The sequence below is a fragment of the Dreissena polymorpha genome, chromosome 10 (assembly GCF_020536995.1).
Source record: "Dreissena polymorpha isolate Duluth1 chromosome 10, UMN_Dpol_1.0, whole genome shotgun sequence".
Lineage (NCBI taxonomy): Eukaryota > Metazoa > Mollusca > Bivalvia > Myida > Dreissenidae > Dreissena > Dreissena polymorpha.
Window position 1 is genome coordinate 68,310,833 of NC_068364.1, and position 27,305 is coordinate 68,338,137.

Consider the following 27,305-nt stretch of genomic DNA (forward strand, 5'->3'; position numbering starts at 1 on the left):
AAGATATTATTGGGACACATGTTCTGACAAAGTTTCATGAAGATCGGACAATAAATGTGACTTTTAGAGTGTTAACAAGGTTTGCTATATATAAAACTGCCACGCCCCCTGGCGGCCATGTTTTTCAATCAACCAGAACCATTTTCGAACTCGTCCAAGATATTATTGGGACACATGTTCTGAGTGAGTTTCATGAAGATTGGACAATAAATGTGGCCTCTAGAGTGTTAACAAGGTAAATGTTGACGACGCACGGCGGACAAAAGGCGATCACAATGGCTCACGTTGTGCTCAGGTGAGCTAAAATGCAGTTTATTTACACTGTAAAGATGCCAAGTCACCCTGGCGCAGTGAATATGGTGTCCACTTTGGGACTGGATGGTCAGGGGTTCAATCCAGACTGTGGCAGCATTTTAAGGTCTTTCCTTTAGACACCAATTACTGGTTCTACCCCAAAAAAACAGACTTTAGTGTTTCGATAAGTCTTAGACTTTAAATGCAATCCAGGTACACAAATAGGTGTAAATTGTATTAAACTAAATGCTTGAAACCACTTACCTGATCACAGAGGTAGGTGACATTGAGAATATCCTCGTCGGAGATTTCCGTTCCCATGGAGATTTCAGCCGCATCCTTGACCTCCTTTTCCACTTCCTCTGGAAGAATCTTGGAGAAATCTGTAGTTGCTGCGTTGGTACGGAAACCTGTTTATAGAACAGAGAAATCTGTAGTTGCTGCGTTGGTACGGAAACCTGTTTATAAAACAGAGATATCTGTAGTTGCTGCTTTGGTACGGAAACCTGTTAATGAAACACAGAGAAATCTGTAGTTGCTGTGTTGAATCAAGACCTGTTCAGTGATCCCTCGAAAGTCTAAGATACTTATGTAGCAAACATAGAGGAAGTGTCAATTAAATGGTATGTAGTCAAAAACAGTATGAATCTCGGCTATATTTTAAACCAGTAGAAGATGACAACTGAGACATTATTGAGCCCTTTTTCCTGGGTATTACCAGTGCTGTGTGTCATAGGTATCTTGAGAACTTTTTCCGAGAGGACTGAACCACCAAGGCCCTTTCCTGACCATTTTTGAAAAAAAGTCATACATGTATCTAGACTGGGAATTTTGCAATTTTTTTAACACGAAGTCCAATGATTTGGAAAACTAATTTAAAATACCTCTTTATGAGAAGTTAAATTAGAAGAACAAGATAAAAATAATTTGTTCAATGCAATAACAATAAAACTGAGATATAATAGTCAGTATAATCATAATTCTTTCTAAAAATATATATACTATTTTGAGGAACATTGGGAGTTGTTTTTTTTAAATTCAGTTTGGGAATGGGTCCGTTAAACAAACCAGTAGATACCCCAGAAAAAGGCCTGCACCATATCAACTATGTCATCCAATCATTGTCTGTTTAATTAATGTTTCTGTGCAAATCAATGTTCACTTCAGAGGTAGTGACGAATATACCGTATCAACAGCATAATTTTCTGATCAACGGTTTAGTATTCATCATTAGTGACATTGCCTTATTTTATTTTATTTTTTAGCATCTGTCCTAATAAAGACCTAAATGAGATAGATTATGTACAAAGACAGGGCCCTCACACTACTTTGGGGGAAGGGGTCCGCAGCCCTTAGGAGGGGGAATTTTCGCGGCGTTTCCCTTTTTGGGGGAATTTTTTACTTACTCTCTCATTATTTCATTTGTACATGTTTGCACTATATTCATTGCATTTTTCATAATTTAGTATGTTTGAAAAAGATTAAATTGAAATAGAATTGAGATATAATAATCATGAGACACATCTTTCTATTAAAAAAAAAAAAAAAATTTTTTTTTTTTTAGGGGGAATTTTTCCCCCCAAAAGGGGAAAAAAGTATACTTTTCAGGTGGGGGATTTGATAGATTGAGGGCCCTGAAAGAAGAAACATATTATTTAAGATTAACTGTGTCTAAGTCTTTCAAAATAAGAGATAATAACTAATAATTTCATGGTACTGTATTATAATCATTGCAGGTAGCTATCATCCTTTAATTTTATCAATTCATAGACCTTGATAAGGAAAATGTTGACCTTTATTTATGACTTCTACCAGCACTAGTGATAGCAGATGCTACGTCTTTTAACATGTTTTTCAACAGTTGCAATTTTTCCATCAGGCCATTACTGACCATCTTGAAAGCACACACACAAAACTAATAATTTCCGTGTACTGTATTATTATTATAGCAGGTAACAGCCAACCTTTGATTAAATCATAAAACTTGATAAAGAAGATGTTGACTTTCATTCTGAAGATTATCTACCCAAGATGAAGTTAATTTTATTATATTATGAAGTACAAATGTATATTTTAACTGCCGTTGCAAAATGATTCATGCTAGTGGGATCCACATAGACACCTTGTGAAGACAGATCCTAGCAAATAGTAGCCATCACAGTCCAGGACTTCTCCTAGCTAAAAATTTCATTCTAGCATCTACGTTTGTCCCACAATTTTGAACAGTTTGCACTTTTTTTCACAAAAAGGGGGCCAAGGATGCTTCACAAAGATGGGGAAAATAACCCATATGTTTAACAACCTTATTCCCAACGTACCCATATGTTTGACAACCTTATTCCCAACGTACCCATATGTTTGACAACCTTATTCCCAACGTACCCATATGTTTGACAACCTTATTCCCAACGTACCCATATGTTTGACAACCTTATTCTCAACGTACCCATATGTTTGACAACCTTATTCTCAACGTACCCATATGTTTGACAACCTTATTCTCAACGTACCCATATGTTTGACAACTCGATTTCCAAACGTACCCTTATGTTTGACAACCATATTCCCAACGTACCCATATGTTTGACAACCTTATTCCCAACGTACCAATATGTTTGACAACCTTATTCTCAACGTACCCATATGTTTGACAACTCGATTCCAAACGTACCCATATGTATGACAACTCGATTCCAAACGTACCCTTATGTTTGACAACTCGATTCCAAACGTACCCTTATGTTTGACAACTCTATTCCAAACGTACCCTTATGTTTGACAACTCTATTCCAAACGTACCCTTATGTTTGACAACTCGATTCCAAACGTACCCATATGTTTGACAACTCGATTCCAAACATACCCATGTGTTTAACGACCTTGGCGAAGGCCTGGTTATCCTGCACGATCTTGCCGAGCTCAGGGAAGTGCCAGCCATACCATTCCCGGGCTCTCATAACGTAGTTGTTCAACTCCTTGTCCAAGTCATCCAGCAGCGCTACAACACACACACACCATGTACATTATTGCATACTTTTAAATGCAATTATAAATAATACCTGTACATTTAAAGCTACCTAAGCAGTTTCTATGAGTCTGCAGGGGTTTTTTTTACTAAGAAAGTGACGCTGATATTTTGCGTCTTCCCCTACCAGAATTTTTCCCCTAAAAATACCATTTCCCCTCCAAAAATATAATTTTTCACAAACATATAATATTTTACCCTCAAAGAAATGTTTTTTTTCTTTTGGGAAGTCGACACTTATCCAATTTGTACCATGTACAACGATCTCGCTCTCTCTCCCGACGAACACTCAAATCTGGGAATCCCAGTGATTCTATATATAGCTCTTAAATTATGTCATGGAAACCGGGCAACTAATCGTTTTAATCATGTGACTATTTTACTGGATTCCGGTCTTGCGCGAGAAGGGTGTTTCGTCAATTAATTACTGGAAATCAGTCGAATTTTCATCCGGGTTATGTGAAAGCCAAGATAAAAACGTTAAAACAGAAAAAAGTCTCACATTTGGCATTCATACACGAACAAAATAAAACGTTCGGACTCGGAAAATATTAATTGCGTTGACGCATTTTTTAAGAATGAATAATCAAAAACCGTTGAAACCCAGCAGGACTCGGAGGTACATGTAATCAACATATTAATACTGTCGGATTATAGTGAAAGTGAAAGTGGACAATCGGCAGCTGCCGCACCTTTCCCTTCCAATACTGTAGCAGATCTAGATCGTCAACCCATTCATCATGAAATTGAAATCATAAGATTGACATCGTTCCCTGGCCCCAGTTGAAAACATTTCCCATTATTAGATCTACACCTGCAACTTTATTTAGGACTTTGACTTTAATATCTTACTTGTTCATGTGTTTAAGAACAAAAAGGTCAGAGACATGCCTCTTTTTCTAAAAAAAAAAACACCTGAAGTCTGTAGGTGAGTTATAGACATTGAAATGAACAGTTTTTATTTTTTCCCCAAATATGTCTCTTTCCCGCTCAATTTTCCCCTTTTACCCAGCGTCCAGCGTCTTCCCCTTTTTCTAAAAAAAAACCCTGGTCTGTTACTAAGACCCATTCCCAAGGCAAAATGGTAAAAAACAAGGGCTGTTTGTAAAACATGCATGCCCCAATATATGGGCTATAAGTTGTAGTAGCAGCCATTGTGTGAATACGTTTTTTGTCACTGTGAATGGTGGTGGTGGTGGTGGTGGAAGAAATAGTAGTAGTAGTAGTAGTAGTAGTAGTAGTAGTAGTAGTAGAAGTAGTAGTAGTAGTAGTAGTAGTAGTAATAGAAGTAGTAGTAGTAGTAGTAGTAGAGTAGTAGTAGTAGTTGTAGTAGTAGTAGTAGAAGTAGTAGTAGTAGTAGTAGTAGTAGTAGTAGTAGTAGTAGTAGTAGTAGTAGTAGTAGTAGTAGTAGTAATAGAGTAGTAGTAGTAGAAGGTGGTGGTGGTGGTAGCAAAAGAAATAGTAGTAGTAGTAGTAGTAGTAGTAGTAGTAGTAGTAGTAGTAGAAGTAGTAGTAGTAGTAGTAGTATTAGTAGTAGTAGTAGTAGTAGTAGTAGTAGTAGAGTAGTTGTAGTAGTAGTAGTAGTAGTAGTAGTAGTAGTAGCAGTAGAACTAGTAGTAGTAGTCAGCAATTTTCCTCCTTCTTTATAAAGAACCGGTAAACGGCACTTTCCCAACTACGAAAAAAATACAAATTTCCCAATTGCTGTCCTTAAATTCCCAATTAAAGGTAAAAAAAAAAAAAAAATTTTTTTTTTTTTAAGCAACATTTAGTTAGTTTCCCTTTGCAGCTCTATAGCTTGAACCTAGGTTTATATAATATTGACAGCTTGAACACACTTGGTTATCAATTTTAAAGTATTTGGGAGCAAAAAATCAAATACACCAATTTCCTAATTTGAGGTTTTCATGACTCGATTTTTCCCAATTTTGAGGTTTTCACGACTGGATTTTTCCCAATTGGACCGGTACGGGTACTTTTCCCAATTGGACAAGGAAAATCGCTGGTAGTAGTAGTAGTAGTAGTAGTAGTAGTAGTAGTAGTAGTAGAAGAAGTAGAAGTAGTAGTAGTAGCAGCAGCAGCAGCAGCAGCAGCAGCAGCAGCAGCAGTAGTAGCAGTAGTAGTAGTAGTAGTAGTTGTAGTAGTAGTAGTAGTATGCATTACAAAAATGCAGTTAGCCTTACATTTGGTAAAATTTAAATATATTACAAGGGAGGCAAATCTGTAACAATAAATTTAAACTTATTGCATTTGTTTCCCCTGTAGTGTATTACCTCCCCTGTCCTGCTTATATTTATATTAATCAACAAAATTAAACATTAACACAATATTTAATATACAAAATATACAAAAAATCTCATATTCTGATAATATTTTTACTGATCCACTGTATTTTACTAAAAGGATGATGTTTCATTGGACTGATAATTATAGATTTAGGATTACAGACCAGTTGCTTCAGTAATATTGTTCAGAGTGTGCCCTGTTGGCCGCGTATGCATTCTAAAATTATCATTCAAAAAACCATTTTACTATTTCGAGTCACCGTGACCTTGACCTTTGACCTAGTGACCTCAAAATCAATAGGGGTCATCTGCTAGTCATGATCAATGTACCTATGAAGTTTCATGATCCTGCACAAGCGTTCTTGAGTTATCGTCTGACAACCACCTGGTGGACGGACAGACCGACAGACCGACCGACCGACATGAGCAAAGCAATATACCCCCCTCTTCTTTGAAGGGGGGCATAAAAAAACTATTTTGAAAAAAAAGTGTTTTTTAACCAAATAAATGTCTACCGGAAATTATTATTTCTCTTTTTTAACTTTTATACCTATGTTGCCAGCTGGTATCGTGCTATAAACCTTTGATTAAATGTATATTTATGTAAATTACATTAAAATATAGCAATTTTAAGTGTTGAATGGTTGGTGAAAAGATCTTCTAAAACTCCCCTTTTCACACAAAACAACGCAAAATTCCCCCCTTAAAGGGCCCCGGCCCCAATCCCCCAAAGTGTAACAAGGCTCCTGAACTATAATTCTTACAATTTTGTTCTTGTACTTTGACTTTTAATTGAGAGATATATTAACTTATTTGTCACATATCAATAGACTTTGTGGGAAATAAATCCTAAACCGGAATTTTCATTTTTACCAAAGACCAGAAAAAAGGTGTGCAATATTCATATAGTATTAAGACATTTGCTGACTTTGCAAGTGTTTCTTTAAAAAAAAAAACAGGCACAAGTGATTTTTTTGCTTTTATTTGTTACAGCCTGTGCCATTTGAATTGGGAAAATTAGCACGATAAACCGTGAAATTGGGGAAAATAGCGTGATAAACCGTGAAATTGGGAAAAATAGCGTGATAAACCATGAAATTGGGAAAAATTAAGCATTATAAATATGATTATAAGTAACAGAATTGATATTGTTTTTAAGGGCATGTCCAGGGGGTTTTCCAGCCATTTTGGGAAAAGGAGTCTGGTATTATTTGGATTTTTTTAATCAATAAAAGTGGCAAATTTGGGAATTATTTATTGTCAAAAAGGACTTAATTAAAGTTATATATTTTGTAGGATGTTTAAAAAATAAAGTTGATATATAGAGTTGAGAAATCATAATTTAGTCTTAAGCAGTCTTCACGCTAAATATTTTAGCCAAATAGCCCTTCGGGCTAATACGATGGAATTTTGAATAGCCCGAAGACATGTTCAATAGCCCGAGGAGGTCAATTTAAATTTTATGACTTTTTTGGCCAGGAACACCAAAATAGTTATTAACAATCAGAAAATCTACTTCCATTAGTAAAAACAGATGCATGTGATCACAGTAATAAAGGGTATAATGTTTCCTTTTGAAATGCATTTTATACAAAATGCACCAGATAATTATGCTGTTTATTGTAACTTTATTATTACACATGTTCTCATTCAATGATTCCATTAATCAGTTTGACCGGTGTTTTGTTTTATTTTAAAGCGAATTATTATCATGTTTAAAAAATATCCGAAAAACTTCAAAAATACATCAGCCTATTAAAATAACAGATTATTATCGTATTATTACTAGGACAATCGCCGGTGAATTTCTGAATTGTCGGCATGTGACTTCAGAACAAAATGCCACTGGGTGTGTTAATTGCCCAATCTACAAGTGACAATGTCTGCTTCTTTAATTTACTCCCGATGTTTTGATAAGCATGTGTCAACCGTGAAAAGTATTGTATATTCGTAAACAGATTATAAGTAGCAAAATAGGTCACGTAGCAGAACGAGATTACAGAATAAACGAAAGTACTACAATTATTAATAATACATTAAAAAAACTTATTCTAATGCGCAAAAATAATTGATTAAAACACATGGAAACCTACCTGTAATAAGTATCAATTTGTTTTAACCCAATGCGTACAATATCCCTTACAGACTCTTTAATTATCCCCACGCTTTTTGAAAAAAAGGTGGGGATATTGTGGTGATCTCCGCCGTCCGTCCGTCCGTCTGTCCGTCCGTCCTGGCCACTATCTCCTCCTACACTAAAAGCACTAGAACCTTGAAATTTACACACATGGTAGCTATGAGCATATGTGCGACGGTGCACTATTTGGAATTTTGATCTGACCCCTGGGTCAAAAGTTATAGGGGTTGGGGTGGGGCCGCGTCAGAAATTATCACTCATTTTTTTAGGTTATTTTACATTTACTTCTTTATTTCTACACCGATTCACTTCAAATTGATACTGGACCTCACCTATGACAATACAGTCAATCTCAACCATGCATGGCCCCATTCCCAACCCTGGGGCGCCCCACCCACATAGGCCACACCCACCAAAAATTTCCATTTACTATAATTTTTTCATTTCTACACGGATTCACTTCAAATTGATACTGAACTTTTGTTATGACATTAGGGTAAATCTCAACTATGCATGGCCCCAATCCCAACCCTGGGGCGCCCGCCCACATAGGCCACACCCACCAAAAAATTCCATTTACTATAATTTTTTCATTTCTACACGGATTCACTTCAAATTGATACTGAACTTCTCTTATGACATTAGGGTCAATCTCAACTATGCATGTTCCCATAACCAACCCTGGGGCCCCGCCCACATAGACCACACCCACCCAAAATTGCCTTTACTATAATTTCTTCATTTCTACACCGATTCACTTCAAATTGATATTGAACTTCTCTTATGACAATACAGTCAATCTCAACTATGCATGGCCCCATTACCAACCCTGGGGCGCCCCGCCCACATAGACCACACCCACCCAAAATTGCCTTTTACTATAATTTCTTCATTTCTACACCGATTCACTTCAAATTGATACTGAACCTCTCTTATGACAATACGGTCAATCTCAACTATGCATGGCCCCATTACCAACCCTGGGGCGCCCTGCCCACATATGTCACACCCACCCAAAATTGCCTTTTACTATAACTTCTTCATTTCTACACCAATTCACTTCTAATTGATGATGAACTTCTCTTATGACAATACGGTCAATCTCAGCTATGCATGGCCCCATTACCAACCCTGGGGCACACCTAGGTCAAACATTCGGCGTGGGGATACGCGTCGGCCTCTGCCGCGCCATTTCTAGTTTTTATTGAAAAAATTACTTGTCCATTTTTCGTGAATAATAAATACATTTTCGGAAAACGCTTCTCAAATTAAATACGCTTCTAGATTGGTCATTATTTTAAAACATTACGAAGTGCCCGATGCGCGAACATCCCGGAACGTGATCTACACATGTTCAGTCTGAATAACCTCATCTTGGTTGGGCGTCAATTGCATCATTACTTTAAATAGCAACATACCCGGATGCTTACACGACAGTTTAGAACAAGAGCACCGCCTTGCGGGTGCAGACCGCTCATCTATTTTCTTTTTAAAGGTGAAGGGACTCTCATTTTCAATCACAAAGGAGGGAGGAGTGGAGTGAAGAGGGGTGTATAGTGTGGGGTTGTGGACATTTATTACATTATCTTCCAAAAAAGCGAAAAAAAAAAAATAATAAAAAAATCGGGGGGGGGGGGTATAGTGTGAGGGTGTGGTGATAATTTGTGAGATGATCTTAAAAAAAAAAAAAAAAAAAAAAAATTCAAAAAAAAAATTTGGGGGGGGGGGTGGGGGGGTGGGGTGGGGGTATAGTGTGAGGGTGTGGTGGTCATTTGTGAGATGATCTTATAAAAAAAAAAAAAAAAAAAAAAAAAAAATTAGGGGGGGGGGGGAGGGGGGGGAGGGGGGGGAGGGCACGGGGGATGGTTTGGGTGAAGTCTATTGTGGTATGTCAGGTAAGAGTAGTTTCATCAAAGTATCAATCAAATCTAATCATAAATAAAGAAGTTATGGCAATTTTAGCAAAATTTAATAATTTGACCTTGAGAGTCAAGGTCATTCAAAGGTCAAAGTAAAATTCAAGTTGCCAGGTACAGTAACCTCATGATAGCATGTAAGTATTTGAAGTTTGAAAGCAATAGCCTTGATACTTCGAGTGGATCGAAACACAAATTTAACCATATATTAAAAGTTACTAAGTCAAAAAAGGGCCATAATTCCGTAACAATGACAACCAGAGTTATGCAACTTGTCCTTTTACTGTACCCTTATGATAGTTTGTGAGTGTTCCAAGTATGAAAGCAATATCTATGATACTTTAGGGGTAAAGTGACCAAAACATAAATCTTAACCAAATTTTCAATTTTCTAAGTATAAAGGGCCCATAATTCCGTCCAAATGCCAGTCAGAGTTACATAACTTTGCCTGCACCGTCCCCTTATGATAGTTCATAAATCTTGCAAGTATGAAAGCAATAGCTTTGATACTGTAGGAATAAAGTGGACCTAAACACAAAACTTAATCAAATTTTCAATTTTCTAAGTATAAAAAGGGCACATAATTCTGTCAAAATGCCAGTCAGAGTTACATTACTTTGCCTGCACAGTCCCCTTATGATAGTTAGTAAGTGTTGCAAGTATGAAAGCAATAGCTTTGATGCTTAAGGAATAAAATGGACCTAAACACAAAACTTAACCAAAATTGTCAATTTTCTAAGTATAAAAAGGGCACATAATTCTGTCAAAATGCATGCCAGAGTTATCTAACTTTGCCTGCCCAGTCCCCTCATGATAGTAAGTAAGTGTACCAAGTTTGAATGCAATAGCATTGATACTTACTGAGAAAAGTGGAACTAAACGCAAAACTTAACCAAAATTTGCAATTTTTTAAGTATAAAAAGGGCACATAATTCTGTCAAAATGCACGCCAGAGTTATCTAACTTTGCCTGCCTAGTCCCCTCATGATAGTAAGTAAGTGTACCAAGTTTGAATGCAATAGCATTGATACTTTCTGAGAAAAGTGGACCTAAACGCAAAACTTAACCGGACGCCGACGCCAACGCCAACGCCAACGCCGACGCCGACGCCAAGGTGATGACAATAGCTCATAATTTTTTTTCAAAAAAATAGATGAGCTAAAAATGGCGGCCGCATGCTTTAAAACGTCATTTTAGGCATTTAAATAGCAAATTTAAACGTGCTTCTTAAAAACGCGTATAAATCAGGTTATTGATATGACGCTCAAATATTTAATCGACCGATCGGGCTATTTTATTAGCATTTAGGATCGACCGACCGGCCCAAGAATCGACTCGGGCTTCGGGCTTATAGGCTAATTCGAAGACTGGTCTTAAGAGACTTCTTTTCTTAAAAAAAAATAAAAACATGTTGTTTTTTTTTACAAATTGGGCTTTTTTGGGGGAAATTTTGGTAAGATTTTTGGGGAAAAGCGTGGAATTTTGCGATTGGGAAGCAGCCGAAAATCGGCTGTAATTTTGAGCAAAACAAGATGCGTTTGTGAAACACAATGTCTCCCTATATGACGTTTGACCTTGTAGGATTACCTTGATCTTGACCCTTCACCACTCAAAATGTGCAGCTCCATGAGATACACATGCATTTCAAATATAAAATTGCTAGCTTCAATATTGCAGAAGTGACATTACATGAGCAATTTTGACCCATATATTTGACCTTGACGGATGACCTTGACCTTGACCTTTCACCACTAAAATGTGCAGCTCCATGAGATACACATGCATGCCAAATATCAAGTTGCTATCTTCAATATTGCAAAAGTATTCATTAAATAAGCGATTTGGGCCACATATATTTGACCTCTGACCTTGAAGGATGACCTTGACCTTTCACTACTCAAAATGTGCAGCTCCATGAGATACACATGCATGCCAAATATCAAGTTGCTGTCTTCAATATTGCAAAAGTACTCATAAAGTGAGCGATTTTGGCCACATATATTTGACATCTGACCTTGAAGGATGACCTTGACCTTTCACCACTCAAATTGTGCAGCTCCATGAGATACACATGCATGCCAAATATTTAGTTGCTATCTTGAATATTGAAATACTGCAAAAGTATACATTAAATGAGCGATTTTGACCCATATATTTGACCTTGAAGGATGACCTTGACCTTTCACCACTTAAAATGTGCAGCTCCATGAGATACATATGCATGCCAAATATCAAGTTCCTATCTTCAATATTGCAAAAGTTATTGCAAATGTTAAAGTTGGCGCAAACCAACCAACAAACCAACCAACAGACCAACCAACAGACCAACGGACCAACAGACAGGGAAAAAACAATATGTCCCCCACTACTATAGTGGGGGACATAAAAATCACTGGGCACAATTTGGCTGTAATTACATATTAAATAAATTTTCAAGCAATAACAAAACATTCAAATTAACTTACAAATGGCTTGAACGATCATTGTATCCACTTTGTCTGGACTGAACTTCAATTTGTAGCGAGACAAACTGTAAAATACAAAAAACAGAGTTACATGAATTTAGAAATCTGCTATTTTCATACACACACAGCAGTAAACCTTGTTTAGTTTGTATACATTAGTTGATATCCAGTTTCTATCAGCCCTATCATTGCACATCATGTTACAATCAGCCAGTAAAAGGCTCTTGATAGTTTCATCATTTAGAAAACTGGAAATCTTGTTTTAAAGGCCACCAGAAAAACTTTGCAAAATCGAAATCTTGCAACCCTAAGTAACTTTTTCCTTTAACAGGGACCTTTTCACGTTTTAGTAAATTAACACATTTTTTTTTCAGATTCACAAATTTTCGCCGATATTTGTGAGGATACAGTAAAAGTGAACATTTATCATGCTTTAAAATATACATACTTTGCATTTTCAGACTATTTAAAAACATGAAAATTATAAAGTGTTGCAACGCGAATCGATGGAATAATTTGGGGAGTTCAGTTGTTGTCGTTATATTTCAGGTTTTTTTCCTTCTTTGTGACGTCCGAAAACCAGCCCTTTCCCCTCCGATTTTTTTATCTCCTCAGCTGGTAAATTTTCCCCTCCAAAAAAAAAAAAAAAAAAATTGTTTTTTAAACCTTTAAATATATAAGTTAACCTGATCAAGTGTAGAAAATAGAACAAGAGAAGGGTTTGTCAGAAACACAATGTCCCCTATTGCACCGTTTTTTTTTTTACCTTTGACCTTGAAGGATGACCTTAACCTTTCACCACTCAAAATGTGTAGCTCCATGAGATACACATGCATGCCAAATATCAAGTTGCTATGTTCAATATTTCAAAATTTATTGCAAAACTTAACTATATTAAAGTTTAAAATTTTCGACCTTTGACCTTATAGGATGACCTTGACCTTTCACCACTCAAAATGTGCAGCTCCATGAGATACACATGCATGCCAAATATCAAGTTGCTATGTTCAATATTTCAAAAGTTATTGCAAAACTTTACTATATTAAATTTTTTTAAAATTTACCTTTGACCTTGAAGGATGACATTGACCTTTCACCACTCAAAATATGCAGCTCCATGAGATACACATGCATGCTAAATATCAAGTTGCTATGTTCAATATTTCAAGTTATTGCAAAACTTTACTATATTAAAGCTATACAATTTTGACAATTGACCTTGAAGGATGACCTTGACCTTTCACCACTCAAAATGTGCAGCTCCATGAGATACACATGCATGCCAAATATCAAGTTGCTATGTTCAATATTTCAAAAGTTATTGTATTACTTTACTGTAAGGTTAAAGTTTTGGGACAGAATGACAGACAGAAAGAAAGACAGACAGACAGGCCAAAAACAATATATCCCCGATCTATCGATCCTGGGGCATAAAAATATTGCATAATTAAATTTCCTTGAATTTGTTTTAAAAACAGTAAAATATGCCTAATTGATTATTTAAAACTTTCCCTATTTTCTCCAAAATCCGGCATTTTGTGTGGTTTTTTTCCTCCAAAATCCGGCGCTGTGCGCAATTTTTTCCTCTCAAAAAAAGGCCAGGCCCTTTACCCAAAATCTGATAAAAACCCGTATTTTTGATACTAGGAGGATTGCTTATATTTTTTATGAACTACATCACTCACTGTACGAGCATAGATGGCCCAGTGGTCGAAGCAATAAGACTTTTACTCCAGGGGTCAGTGGTGCGAGCCCAGTTGAGGGTTAATTTTTCCTTTCTTTAATTTTATAACTGGTGCTTTTCAGATCTAATGTTCACATTTATCAATATAAAGCCCATTAATAGCAAACTTCAATACATGCCAAAACCTGTTAAAATGTCCCTTTAAGATATTTATATTTTAGATAGTGTGCAATAAAATGTTCCTTTGTGACCATTTATTGATCGATTTATCATATAATTTTATTTCTTTCAAACACTGGGTTACCTGTGTGCAAGGCCGAGCGCCATGGCAGCCATTTCCTTGGATGGCAGGGTGATGAGGCTGTCCATCTGCTGACGAATACCCCGCATCAGCTCCTGTATGGACGAGTTGGCCACACAGCTGAGGTTGAACTTGTCCTACAGAGGAAGCCACAGCGTAACGCAGCATGATCAAGCAATCAACATTCATCTCATAAGATATGCACAGCATTCAAGTTTCAACTGTGCTTTTGTCAGTTTGCTTTACGGTGTGGGTGGCGGTGATCTTTCGATGGGGAGTTTTTTAAACTATAATTTTGTTGACTTTGATTACGTATCAATTTTCAATCGTCATCAAACACTTTTCTACAAAAGCTCCTTGTATCACGCTCAAACTAGGTTTGATAAATCAGAATCAACAAAGGCTTATGATAAGAATAGTCTTTATTAAGTTACCCCCCCCCCCCCCACAATTTCACTTCAATGCTGCATCAATCTCATAGACTTAACAAGAGCACCGCATAACGGGTGCCACGCTCGGCTGTGGGTGCAGTTTTGAATAAATTAAAACTTGACAAATTATTTTTTTTAGAGGTCAGTGACCTTGACCTTTGACCTAGTGACCCAAAAATGGGTGTGGCATGTAGAACCCATCAAGGTGCAGCTACATATGAAGTTTCAAAGTTGTAGGTTGAAGCACTTTGATTTTAGAGCCAATGTTCAAAACCTTGACAAAATGTTAAGGTTTAAGCAAGACGCGGACACGACTGACACGACACGACGAGCTGGCTATGACAATACCCAGGGCTCGACACTTACAGTGGTCCGTTGACCCGGGTCAGTAAAAAATAGGGAGGACCAGTGAAACTAGAAATTTGGTTGATCCGTCGGCCCAGTTAAAATTCCTGGCCAGCTTATTGTGAAATACTGGTGGAAAGCCGTTTTCATCAATAAAACACCTTTATATGTTCATAATAAACCGATAATTTCATAATTATTTTATGGGCTGACTCGAGACTGGGATAAATATAGCAACATATTGGAAATTCTAATTTTCCAGATGCCCGGATTACAAAAACCTTTGTCGGATCAAAAAATTGATTTGCGTTCCACAAATGTGTCCTTATTACGCCATTATCATTACACAAATTTACATAAAATTCGAAGCTTTCAGATAGAGAAATGAACAAAATGGTATTTATTATTTTGAAAACGCAGCAATAATCAGCCTTTTATCGATCCTAGTACCATCAGAATATACTTTGATTACACTGGAGGTCACAGGATAATGTTTCGATATTGCCGGTGAGTAAACTTGTGTATTTTCAAGATTACAACTTTTCGCGATGTGGAATTTTATTCCGAGGGTGGTTGAACCTTCGCCTAAAAAAACCTAAAACTAATAGTTTTCTTTTTATGCACAATACATATTGAATAGTTCGGAAAGTAAGTTGAAATTTAGGTAAAATAACACAGACATTATCGGACCACTTGAAATCTTGGAGGACCAGTAATTTCTGAAAGCTGGTGGTCCTTTGGGTCAGAAGGTAAAAAGTTTGTGTCAACCCTGCAATACCTCGGGGGTTTTCTCAGGGATTTTTTTTAGAAAAAGGGGAAGACGCTGGACGCTGGGTAAAAGGGGAAAATGGAGCGCGAAAGAAACATATTTGGGGGAAAAAAAACCCTGTTCATTTCAATGTCTATAACTCACCTACAAACTTCAGGGTTTTTTTTTTAGAAAAAGAGGCATGTCTCTGACCTTTTTGTTCTTAAACACATGAACAAGTATGATATTAAAGTCAAAGTCCTAAATAAAGTTGCAGGTGTAGATCTAATAATGGGAAATGTTTTCAACTGGGGCCGGGGAACGATGTCAATATTATGATTTTAATTTCATGATGAATGGGTTGACGATCTAGATCTGCTACAGTATTGGAAGGGAAAGGTGCGGCAGCAGATTGTCTACTTTCACTTTCACAATAATCCGACAGTATTAATCGATGTTGATTACATGTACCTTTCGAATCCTGCTGGGTTTCAACGGTTTTTGATGATTCATTCTTTAAAAATGCGTCAACGCAATTAATATTTTCTGAGTCCGAACGTTTTATTTTGTTCGTGTATGAATGCCAATTGTGAGACTTTTTTCTGTTTTAACGTTTATATTTTGGCTTTCACATAACCCGGATGAAAATTCGACTGGTTTCCGGTAATTAATTGACGAAACACCCTTCTCGCGCAAGACCGGAATCCAGTAAAATAGTCACATGATTAATACGATTAGTTGCCCGGTTTCCATGACGTAATTTAAGAGCTATATATAGAACCACTGGGATTCCCAGATTTGAGCGTTCGTCGGGAGAGAGAGAGAGAGAGCGAGATCGTTGTACATGGTACAACTTGGATAAGTGTCGATTTCCCAAAAGAAAAAAAACATCTTTTTGAGGGTAAAATATTATATTTTGGTGAAAAATTATATTTTTGGAGGGGAAATTGTATTTTTAGGGGAAAAATTCTGGTAGGGGAAGACGCCGATCATCGGCGTCACTTTCTTAGTAAAAAAAACCCCTGTTTCTCCGAAAACAGGGGAGCTAAAAAATCTTTGGAATTCCACTAATTGGCAGAAAATTCTCAACCCTGTAAGTTCCTATTTCCAACCCTGTTGAAAAGGGAAACAGTTGTTGTTTTTTTAAATAAATAATTGTAAACAAGTTCCCATTTTCAAAACAAAACCAAACTCATTGTAACGCTTGTTACAGTGTTTTTTTCATTCAAAATCGGGTCCGGTAACCGGACCCTTTCCCAATGGGAAAAAGTATATATTTTTCCCAAATGGGAGCTAAAAATTCCCAATGGATGGTTTCCAAAAAAAAAAAAAAAATAATAATTTTTTATTTTATTTAGATCTCAATATTTTGTTCATCTCCCATCCATAAAAGTTCAACCTTAGTAAATATAATACTGGACACACTTGTATCCTCAATTTTGAAGCATTTTTTAGCAAAACAATAACAACACTAATTTCCCAATTTTAGTCAAAACAACGCGAATTTTCCCAATCCAAAGGAACCCGGCCCCATTCCCAAAATGGTGAAAAAAACACTGTAACATAGTCGATAGTTAACAATTTTCCAACAATATTTACTCCTGATACTGCTATCATGCATGCCATCTTACCTGAATCAGATCAAGTTTACTCATACATACTCTCATAATTCATACACAAACCAAGAAGACGGACGGATACATATGCCAGTAAACGTCCAGTCCCTAGGATATGTAGTTTGGACTATCACATGTTAAAATCACTGAGCATGTATTGAGTAATGGCTTGCCACACCTTGATCGCGCTGCCCAGTTTTGCATCGGCCACTGCAAGCTCTTCATGCGCGTCAGAGGCCACTACTTTCTTGAGCAGGGACTTTAAGGATTTGCTCATTTTACCCTCCACTGTTGCCGTGGCAGCTACAGAACATAGAATCTCAAGTTATTGCATTGAACAATATATGGTAAGGCTTCGTGAATCTTATTACAATTAAACATTTCTACCTGTTTTAACAGAATTGTCTTTTTTCATGTACATAAATTGTTACAGCTAAGTTTTTTTGTTTTGTTTATAAGAGTAAAACTGAAGCCACAAAAAAGTAAGTATTACTTGCATTCTTAGCGTATATAAATGGTAAAATACATTTAAACGAAATGCATTTTACAAGCAACTGTACCTGCAAGAGCTTCTGTTGTGTCTTTAAATTTCTTGAAGTGTTTTAGCTTCAATCTGGAAAAAGCAAGTTTTTAAATCTAATGTAATATCTCTATTACACTTTTCTTAAACACAGACTTGCAAACAATGTCACATATCCAAAACCCATAAATATACTAACATACTATTTATATTCTTAAAGTTAGGCAACACAACTAACAAGAAATGACATTGGGTAAAAAATTAAATCTTTCAAGGCCACACACATTTTTTTTTATAAGTATTAAATACTTCGCAACATTGTCTTCATTGAAATACAGTCAAGAGGGTTATCCATGTGTAAACTATCGAAAATGACCTAAAATTTTCCCGATCAAGGGCGGGGGGGGGGGGGGGGGGGGGGGGGGGGGTCACGGCTATGCAACACCCAACATAAAATTTCGGCAATAATTAATTCTAAAATCATAAGATATCTGCACAAAATGCAAAAAAATGTCTTTTATGCACTCAAGATTTTTGCAAATGTATTTAAATAACTTACGATATGTGCAAAATAAAATTCTTAATGGTGTGTTTTCATTCTGTCCAGCCCATGTGTAAACCCTTTTAAACCACATTGATCCTGTACTCAGATAATGATATAATTTGATAATCTTGGACATTTCTTATTCTGAAACCTTGAATACGGGTTTTCAAGCATAGTCCGTTTCCTTTTTCATTGGGTATGTGCACAAATAAGTAATTACTCTATGTTTTCTGACACTTTTAAGTTTTCGGACACCCCCTTTTTTAGCAAAAAGAATTATTTTTCTTGACTCAATTTTCGGACACACAAGTTTTCGTCCTCCATAATTAATGTCTGTAAGTTTTTGAACAGTATATTTTACAGCAGTATTTTACCAAATTTCGGTCCTGTTTTCGATATCTAATGACACTTTGATCATGGGGTTTTACAACCAGATTAACATCATGCATGCCCAAGGGCAACGGACCATTACGTCATTTGCGTTATTTTGTAAATAACCATGTAAACTGCTATTAAAGAATGGTTTCGCCCAATAGCATTTGAATTGATGCTGTATTAAGGAAGCAGTATGTTTAATGTTACCGGGTATATATCTTTGTTCCATATTATTTCAATAGACAACAACTATCGGAAATGAACACACACAAAATTCATGGGTTTTTTTTATTGCGTTAGTTACAGGTTCATACTAGTGAGTATCGGTACATCACATGCTCATCTTTGAACTCGTTGGTCAAAGTACAACCTTATAGTAACTTTCTGTAAAATTAATTAAGCACGTGCTTAAAATTATTTAAATTGCAGTAAATGTAATTTATACTATACGGCATGGTATTTTACAAGCATGTGCTATTACCGGTAGTCGTTGATACAATTGACGTTATTTTCTGACACTTCAATTTTCGACGAAGTTTTCGGAAACCTGTATTTTGTGTATATTTTTTTGTATCTAAGTTTTCGGACACGTTTTTTTTTTTAAGTGTCCGAAAACATAAGAGTAATTACGGTATGACATTTCAGTAGATTTTTATTTTTAGAAATAAGTGTTTTATGATTTTTATATCTGAATTTTCTTTTATAAACATCTCACAAAGTTATAACTATAATTTATATGATTTTCTTTTCCAAAATGGCCAGGAAAAGGCTAGATGTGTCAACATTTGTTGATATTTTGTTTTTCAATTCAGTGCATTTGGTCGATAATTTTTTTCCTTTCAACAAAATGGCTTGAAAAAAACCTGAAATATACGTACAGCTCATTAGCAGTGTCTGGTGATTCAAAGTCTAAGTACAGGTTTTCACTCTCCTTTAACTTCTTCTCATTCAATAGCTGAAAATAAAATAGCATACATGTTGGGACTACACAAAACAAAGCTGTCAAAAAACACTATATTTGTCTTTCCTTGTTCTTGTCAGAGTTTCTGGTTTCGTTTTATTTTCTAAAACAAGGTCTGATAATATAACGTGCTTACATGTTTAATTTTATTACAATAACTTATTATGCTATTGAGAAGAAACAATTTGGTATAGAAACTTGGTATAGAAACTAAGCATGACTTTTCCTTCAAATGCCCCATATATAATCTTCCGATACAAGACACCTTTTTGACATTTCATAACAATAACTTGTGGTGAAATTAAGTTTCGAATATATGCTTTTTAAATAACTGTGACCGTGAACCCACCCATCCCATTAGAAACAAGATAAACATTCTGACCAAATTTCATCAAGATTGGATGAAAACTGCGACCTCTATTGTCTATACAAGGTTTTTCTATTATTTCACCTAGTGACCTAGTTTTTGACCCCAAATAACCCAAATACAATCCCAACCCAGATTTCATCAAGATAAACATTCTGCAGGGGTGGCGAAATCAAATGTCCGAGTTGCCCGAGTCGTACATTTGCTTGTCTGGGCAACTGATTTTTTTCAATTAAGTTGTCCATGGACAACAAGTTTTTTTAAAGTCGGGTCCAGGTATACAAAAAAATACATAATAAACAACATTGTATTAAAGCTGTAATTAAGTTTTTACAAACCGGATATTGACATGCGATTACATTGTCAGTGCTATTTGCGGAGCAATCAGGCTAAAATACGGGCACTCTCCTGCGCAGTGATCTCCCTTATTCTAAAAGAGACCAGGAGCATGCCGCATTTTAAACATTCGGCCCGACTGTTAGACAGTGTACAGACTGGTTTCTTTATTTTTACAATCAGACGGAAATAAAAAGTATCAAAGTAAGATCATTAAAAATGGTCTACCTTGTTATTTAAGACGACTTTAATGGTAAAAATGGAACATTTAGTTTTTTTAAATCTTCAACAACGGAGCAGAAACCCGAAGCTTTGAGCAGTCCACCTCCCAAAAAAACTAAGAAAGATTATGATAAAAAATATGATCTAAGTAAACGCACCAGAACTTTTCAAGAAACTTGGCTCACAGATTTTCAATGGTAGCCAGTTGATGATAATGAATGATGAAAATTCCCAATTTCCAAACACTCAGAATAATATCATTATTCTGCAACCGCACCATATCATATACACTACGCGACCCATGATTTTTGCCGCGATTCTCGCATCACCGCAATCGATGCAACGTGACAAATCGCGGTGTTTCCGAGCGACAAGAAAATTTGGGTGATGTCTCGGCGACCGTCGCCAGATGTATCTCGCTGTTGCGCATTCAGCGCAAATCAGCGCGAATCACCGCGTACCACTGTGATTCCCCATTTAAGCGATTTACGTTGAGGGTTACACTACATTACATTGTACATGCAACATATATGTATACACTTACATTATACATTGCAATAATAAAGCTTTTGTTGTTGTTGTATACAATGGGCGTATAAGCTTAAATACTCCTGTTCCAACATGAACTTGATGAAGTAATGTCGGAAGCTTTAACGGCTCCAAATTAATATAACAGCACAGAATGATCATGCAATAATTATTGAACATAACATGTAAACATTATTTAAATAATTGCATTAGCAGAATGTTTATTAACACTTACAATCAATTATATTCCAGGCCCGAATACACTAACACTGTTACAATTCCATATTGTTGCCATATACATGTAGCGTAGCACTGTGTAAATTGAAAGTTGCATAGTGTTTCGTCATTGGTCGGTTATAAATACCTTGTTTCCCTATACGTGGTATTTGATTTAGACGAAACTAATAATTTGGTAATTTACGAGAAATATGATATAAGTTTTCCTTAAATAAACCTTAAATAAAATGGGCCCGATATTCTGCCCCTTCCCAATTAAAAATAAGGTCATTTTTTCCCAACATTGGCAGAAGAATTTCCCAAATTGTAAAAAAAAATATTTTGTTTAATAAGACATATTATCCATCTCCCAAATTGAAAGCAATGAGCTCTAATATGATTAAGAATATATCGCAATGTTTCTTTTAAGACTTGTGCACAATGAAAAGGACCCAGTTTCAAAAACTTTTAAAAACACAGTCTTCCCAAAATGAGCAGTTATCGCGCAATAAATTCCCAATTTGAAAGGCTAGGGCCTCTTCCCAATTTTCTGATGAAAAGCCCTGGCAATATTTATATTATTTCAAATATATATTTAAATTTTATATATCTATTTTCTTTGATCACAAGTGAATTAAAATTGATATGCCGCCGAATCGAACTATTTTTATTTTCATTGTTTTTATTTTGCTTTAATGACGTTGTTGCCTCAAAATTACGTGATTTCATAGTAAACGGCAAAAATTATCGATAATTTTCACTCAAGGTGTAATGTCATTTTGATTCTCTGATGTTTCTATACCAGGGCTTTTCACCCTTATATAACAGGGGCCGAAATACGACCCCTTTTCGATCGAAAATAAGGTCATTTTTTTTCCAAAATTAATAGAGGAATTTCCAAATTTGTAAAAAAAATATATATTTTTTTACTTTAAAATATTGGGCATCTCCCAAATTGAAAGCAGTTAGCTAAAGAAACTTCAGCGTACAGTTTATATAGTATTGACAGACCTGTACGCTGAAGCTAACCCCGTATCGAAAGTCAACCAGAGTCATAACATATTTATGTCACGCTATAAATCAAAGAAAGCTCATTTTCTTGGATACATTTCTACATATATTGGTGAATGAATATAAACTACTGCATCGGGGATTATTTTAAGGTTCAAATGTTACAAATGCATCTTACAATATACGAAAATAACTCTCATCAGTCTGAAATTCACAATTTTGACGCCATTGTCGCTTTGTCACGTGACGAGTTTTCATTTGGATACTTTCGGATCGACCTTGACATTATTTGCTAAAATTGTAAACATTACTTTCGTTTTCTGAAATATATTATTTGTGATAAACAAGTTACGTCTGGTGGATTATAAGACTGATTTCAGTGTGAATCAGGTAGTTTTAAATAATATTTACTTTGAGTATGTATTTACACTACAATTTGTTTACAAAACAAGCCAGAATAATCTTAAATACCGGGAAATGTCATTCTGAATTTGAAAACACTTGAGCACATGGTATGTTACTAAAAATAGAAATAACGTCATATGACCGTGAAATCTTGGGAGATTCGCATTTCAAGTAAGTCTGTCACATCGCTGTTTTTCTCAATATATAAAAGCAGAATAGATACATTTTAATTGTTTAAGATAGCATTTTGTGAAAGATTATATCAGTTAAATGTGAAAAATGTCAATCTCTCCGATCAAGTGGTTGATTTGGGACAATAACTGCCTTTAAAAGCTGTTTTGGAATGGTCTTTATTAACTGTCACCTTTTCAGGAATTTCTGGTTGACTTTCCTAATGGGGTTGGTCCATAACTATAAAGTCGCGCCAGTCAAAAATCATAAAAAGCGACATTTAAAGTTATGGTAGCCAGAACTAGAAAGCAGTGAGCTCTAATATGATTAAGAATGCACCGCAATGTGTCTTTTAATACTTCTGCACAATGAAAAGACCCGGTTTCAAAAACTTAAAAAAAAAACGGTATTCCCAAAATGAGCAGTTATCACACATGAAATTCACAATTTGAAAGGCCCCTGGCCTCTTCCCAATTTCGTGATGAAAAGCCCTGTATACAAACCACTGCTAAGCATAAACATGCTTGTTATTCCATTTAATTACCGTATTTATAGTTTGTTATTGTTTTAACAGACCAGAGTTTCAACATTCTGATTTATTCTGAACTCGAATTATTACCCGATCTAGTACCAATACAAAAATCATAAAACGACGATAATTTCAAGTACCTAGGAAATACATATATGTAAATAAGTTATACTAAAAACAATACTGCATATGCAATCAAACAATGGTATGACGTTGGGCTCGTTTGTGCAAATAACAATTGCACGTGGGAGCGTGGTCGCGAAAACATGTAACATAAATGATTTCTCCAACTACAATACATCATTAGCGATGGGCACAAGGGAGGCAACTGCGTACGGCTCATTTATTACTGAACAATTCCTGCGCGAAATCTCGTTCATAAAAATAGTGCCGATAGGGGGTCGGAATTACGTCGTTTTTAAGGTGGTTTTCGATTGGATATGGTTAAAATAACCACTAATCATATAAGTTAATACATTTATGTTCGCGGGCAAAGCACTTTCGTTTCCACACAGTTGCGTTGAAGATTAAAAGAAAGCCTAAGAAAATTTCCGAGATCGAGAAAAATAGGTAATATACATTGCCCAGTAGAAAAATTGCTTTTATTTTGAAGGTTAATCATTCTCCTTTCCATTCATGCCACTAATTGCTTTGCAAAATGCCGTAATTCTGCTGGTTGTTGCTAATGTATGGACCCACTATTGACCCATTTCATGAATGGCAAGATGGCCGCCGTTGTTGAAAATTCATACGACGTAAATATCAATTGTTCTTTTTTTGCTCTGTAAAGTTGCCAAAAAATGTGTTGTACGTGCTAAACATCATTGAAGGATATATTTATGCCGACATTATATCGTAATGGTAGATTTCATTCGTATATCTGTAAATAGACGTTTCGATAATACAAAATACAGACTTGCACTATTCGGACAGCAAGTATTTCGGATATTACATTAATGATACAAGATACAAGAATCTTTATTTAACGTCGGATGTGAACAACAATTCGATACAGTCACTGTATTTTAGTTATATTATGTAGATATATTATTTCTTTGATTTCAATTATTCTTTTTGCAGACATATGTTTGATACTAATAAGTCAGAGTCTCAGGATTGGGAAGAGTTTGACTCGGAGTCTAACAGTGAGCGTTCGGAGTCTGACAGTGAACGGTCGGAGTCTAACAGTGAGAGTTCGGAGTCTCACAGTGAGCGTGTATCACCGCAGCCAGGTAAATTTACACAGGACCGGGCTGCAAAAGCTGAAAAGTTGAAGCTTCCGCATCAGGTACTAGATAAAAAATAATATGCAATTTTAACCAATAAATATTATTCTTAGTATATAAATGACATTTCAGCAGAATGACATTTTGAAACATAAACCCCATGTAATTTTATTTTATGGCAATGTATCGGTCATTTTGAAATACATTTATTATCAACATTAATTAATCATCATTATTGTAATTCACTAATGTTTATGCATTTGAAATATAAACTGTTATACTTTTAAGAAGTCAGATATCACAAAATGTAGTTTAAAAAGACAGATATCACATAATTGAGTTTAAGAAGACTGATATCACAAGATAAGGAAGAGCAGTCTTTTTTTTTTAATTCTAAAGCTGTAGCCTAATCTAGTCTACAATCCCTCGGAAATTTTCATAAAAAGGCTACATCCTCTCAATTTTTTTCACTATATTCATGCACTTAACCCAAAAAAAGAAACTTACACCTGGAAATTACATTCCCCTATGACTAACAATGTGTGAGTTGTGTCCCCAAATTTTGGGTTTCACACACTTTTTCCTATATAAGATGAAGGCTAAGGCCCCTTCCCCCAACAGCCTTAAAAAAGCCTTGAATGGTAAAAACAATGAACCTTTAAGCTATTTTCCGTTTAAGAAAGTCCCTTCTCAAAGAAAATCCAGTTGAAGCAGAAAGTGTTGTCTCTGATAAGCCTGTGTGGACTAAACAGGCTAATATGGGATGACACTTTAGGCTCATGCATTAAGCCCCGTTTTCCCAGAGTGCAGCTCAAATGTTCATTTACATGTTACAGAGTACCGCAAGAAGCTGCCGTTTGTGAATGCGCCCCGATAGAGGAGATTGAGGCAAAGAAGCTGAAGGCAGCGGGGGGAAAAGAGAATAAATCAGGAAGAAATCGCCATAGGCGATAACTGAATATAAGATTATACTTACAGATACATTGAAGTTCAAATAACTAGTGTTAGGTCTTATTTAAATAAGAAGAATTTTGGTTTTTGAACCTATTTAATGAAGCAAATGATTTTACTTTTGTTAAACATGTGTGGCAGTGAACTATTGTCTGCATGTTAACCTTATTTAAGTATTGGCTGTTGTTCTTGGGGTGTATTTATAATTTGAGGACTTATTTTACCTAATGGACAATTTATTTTAATTGAGTGAACAACATATAAAACTTGTCAAAACTATTGAAAGCCCCCATAAGAATTTCATTGTTTTGTAGTGACCACTATGTCTGCTCGTGACACTGTCGGTCTGACATGTGAGAGTGCAGTTGAAGTAAAATGATTCATCAATCATCACTTATGAAAAATTTCAATCTTTGGGATTAGTTTTTGCCTATATGCTACCTTTGACTGACAAAAAAACCAACATCAACAATGTTGTGTTTTTTTTAATTTGAACAACTCGTCATCGTGATTGGGAGGCATGTGTCATTTTAATTCATCATTATGTAATATCGGGTAATTGGACATTTCACAAGTATTTGTATATTGTGTATGCACAACAAATATAAATTGTGTCAACAAATTATGTGTTAGTTCACCATTAGTTATCATTGAAAATAAAACCTTAAAAAAGCTGCAGAGTTGTTGTTGATAGCAGTAAAGACAAAGGCTATTCACGCACATAAATATATATTTGTATGCCCCCTTATTTTGCTATAAACTGTGCAGTAAAAAGTGCAAAACCAATAAAAAATACGTGTTATTAATATGTTTTAATGTGTTTTATATCTAAAAAGGCATTCACATAGATAAAAATAACTTATAAATGGCCAAAATAGCTGGTTAAATGCAAATGTCAGTTGTTTGCTGGCAATGAACCAGATTTTTGGCAGAAAAAACAGCAGAAAAATTCACCTATTTTTTTACGTGTTTTAAAAAAATCATAAAAAATCTATTTTTCATCCTAATAAAAAAAGAAAGACATCATTATGTTTGTTTTAAGTAGTATAACATCAATGCCAAATATCATTCAAATATTCCCATTTAAAAAAAATCATTGCCTCTTGCTAACATCATTTGTTGCAAATTCGTATTCCTAGTGTAAGAAAAGTATTATATGTTTATTAAGAATTATAGTTCAATGTGTGACAAACCTTAAATACGGCATAGCCAGCGGCTGTCTCGAACAGCACCAACATCTTGTTCTTAGTATGTTTTCAATCCACGAGGTCGAGTCCAAGCTGTACGCATGCGCAGGAAATGTATACTATTTCCGGACTTAGCACACACCAAGACACCCCAATACATAGCAAGACCTATGATAAAATCCAGCGAACATTAATTGATGTAAATTGTGATTTTTTTAAAATAAAACCTTAAATACCTTAATAAATAGAATATTTCTTCAAAAAGCTCTACATTGCAATTCGAATAATGTGCTACATTGCAATCCGAATAATGTGATAAAACTTACTAGATGCAACCTAATTTACGGGCACACGCTTATTTGATAACCATGTATTGTAATAATTTTAAGGACATTTTGTTAACACAAATATGTTGTGTGTTCTTTTACAAAAGTAAAACATTTAAATCTTATTTGTGGCTTAATGAAACACATTGCTTTTTATCTCTTCGACACGGTTAAATCTATGTC

General features: G+C 35.5%; 3 protein-coding genes across 7 annotated transcripts in view; all 3 read right to left on the reverse strand.

Moving 5' to 3' along the window:
- Positions 1-26,965, reverse strand: part of LOC127847600 (nucleolar protein 58-like) — a 53,561-nt gene extending 26,596 nt beyond the window's left edge. The window contains exons 1-8 of the mRNA XM_052379620.1: positions 26,803-26,965; positions 19,565-19,641; positions 17,808-17,860; positions 17,426-17,550; positions 14,111-14,244; positions 12,123-12,187; positions 3,158-3,292; positions 559-704 (exon numbers count right to left, since the gene is read on the reverse strand). Of these exons, the coding sequence (XP_052235580.1) occupies positions 559-704; positions 3,158-3,292; positions 12,123-12,187; positions 14,111-14,244; positions 17,426-17,550; positions 17,808-17,860; positions 19,565-19,641; positions 26,803-26,847 (780 nt within the window). The 5' untranslated portion in view covers positions 26,848-26,965. The remainder of the gene's footprint in view (positions 1-558; positions 705-3,157; positions 3,293-12,122; positions 12,188-14,110; positions 14,245-17,425; positions 17,551-17,807; positions 17,861-19,564; positions 19,642-26,802) is intronic.
- LOC127847597 (uncharacterized) overlaps positions 1-27,305 on the reverse strand; it is a 188,530-nt gene that overhangs the window by 119,949 nt on the left and 41,276 nt on the right. The gene's annotated exons all lie outside the window — the stretch shown is intronic.
- Positions 1-27,305, reverse strand: part of LOC127847599 (protein PALS2-like) — a 195,271-nt gene that overhangs the window by 64,503 nt on the left and 103,463 nt on the right. The window lies entirely within an intron of this gene.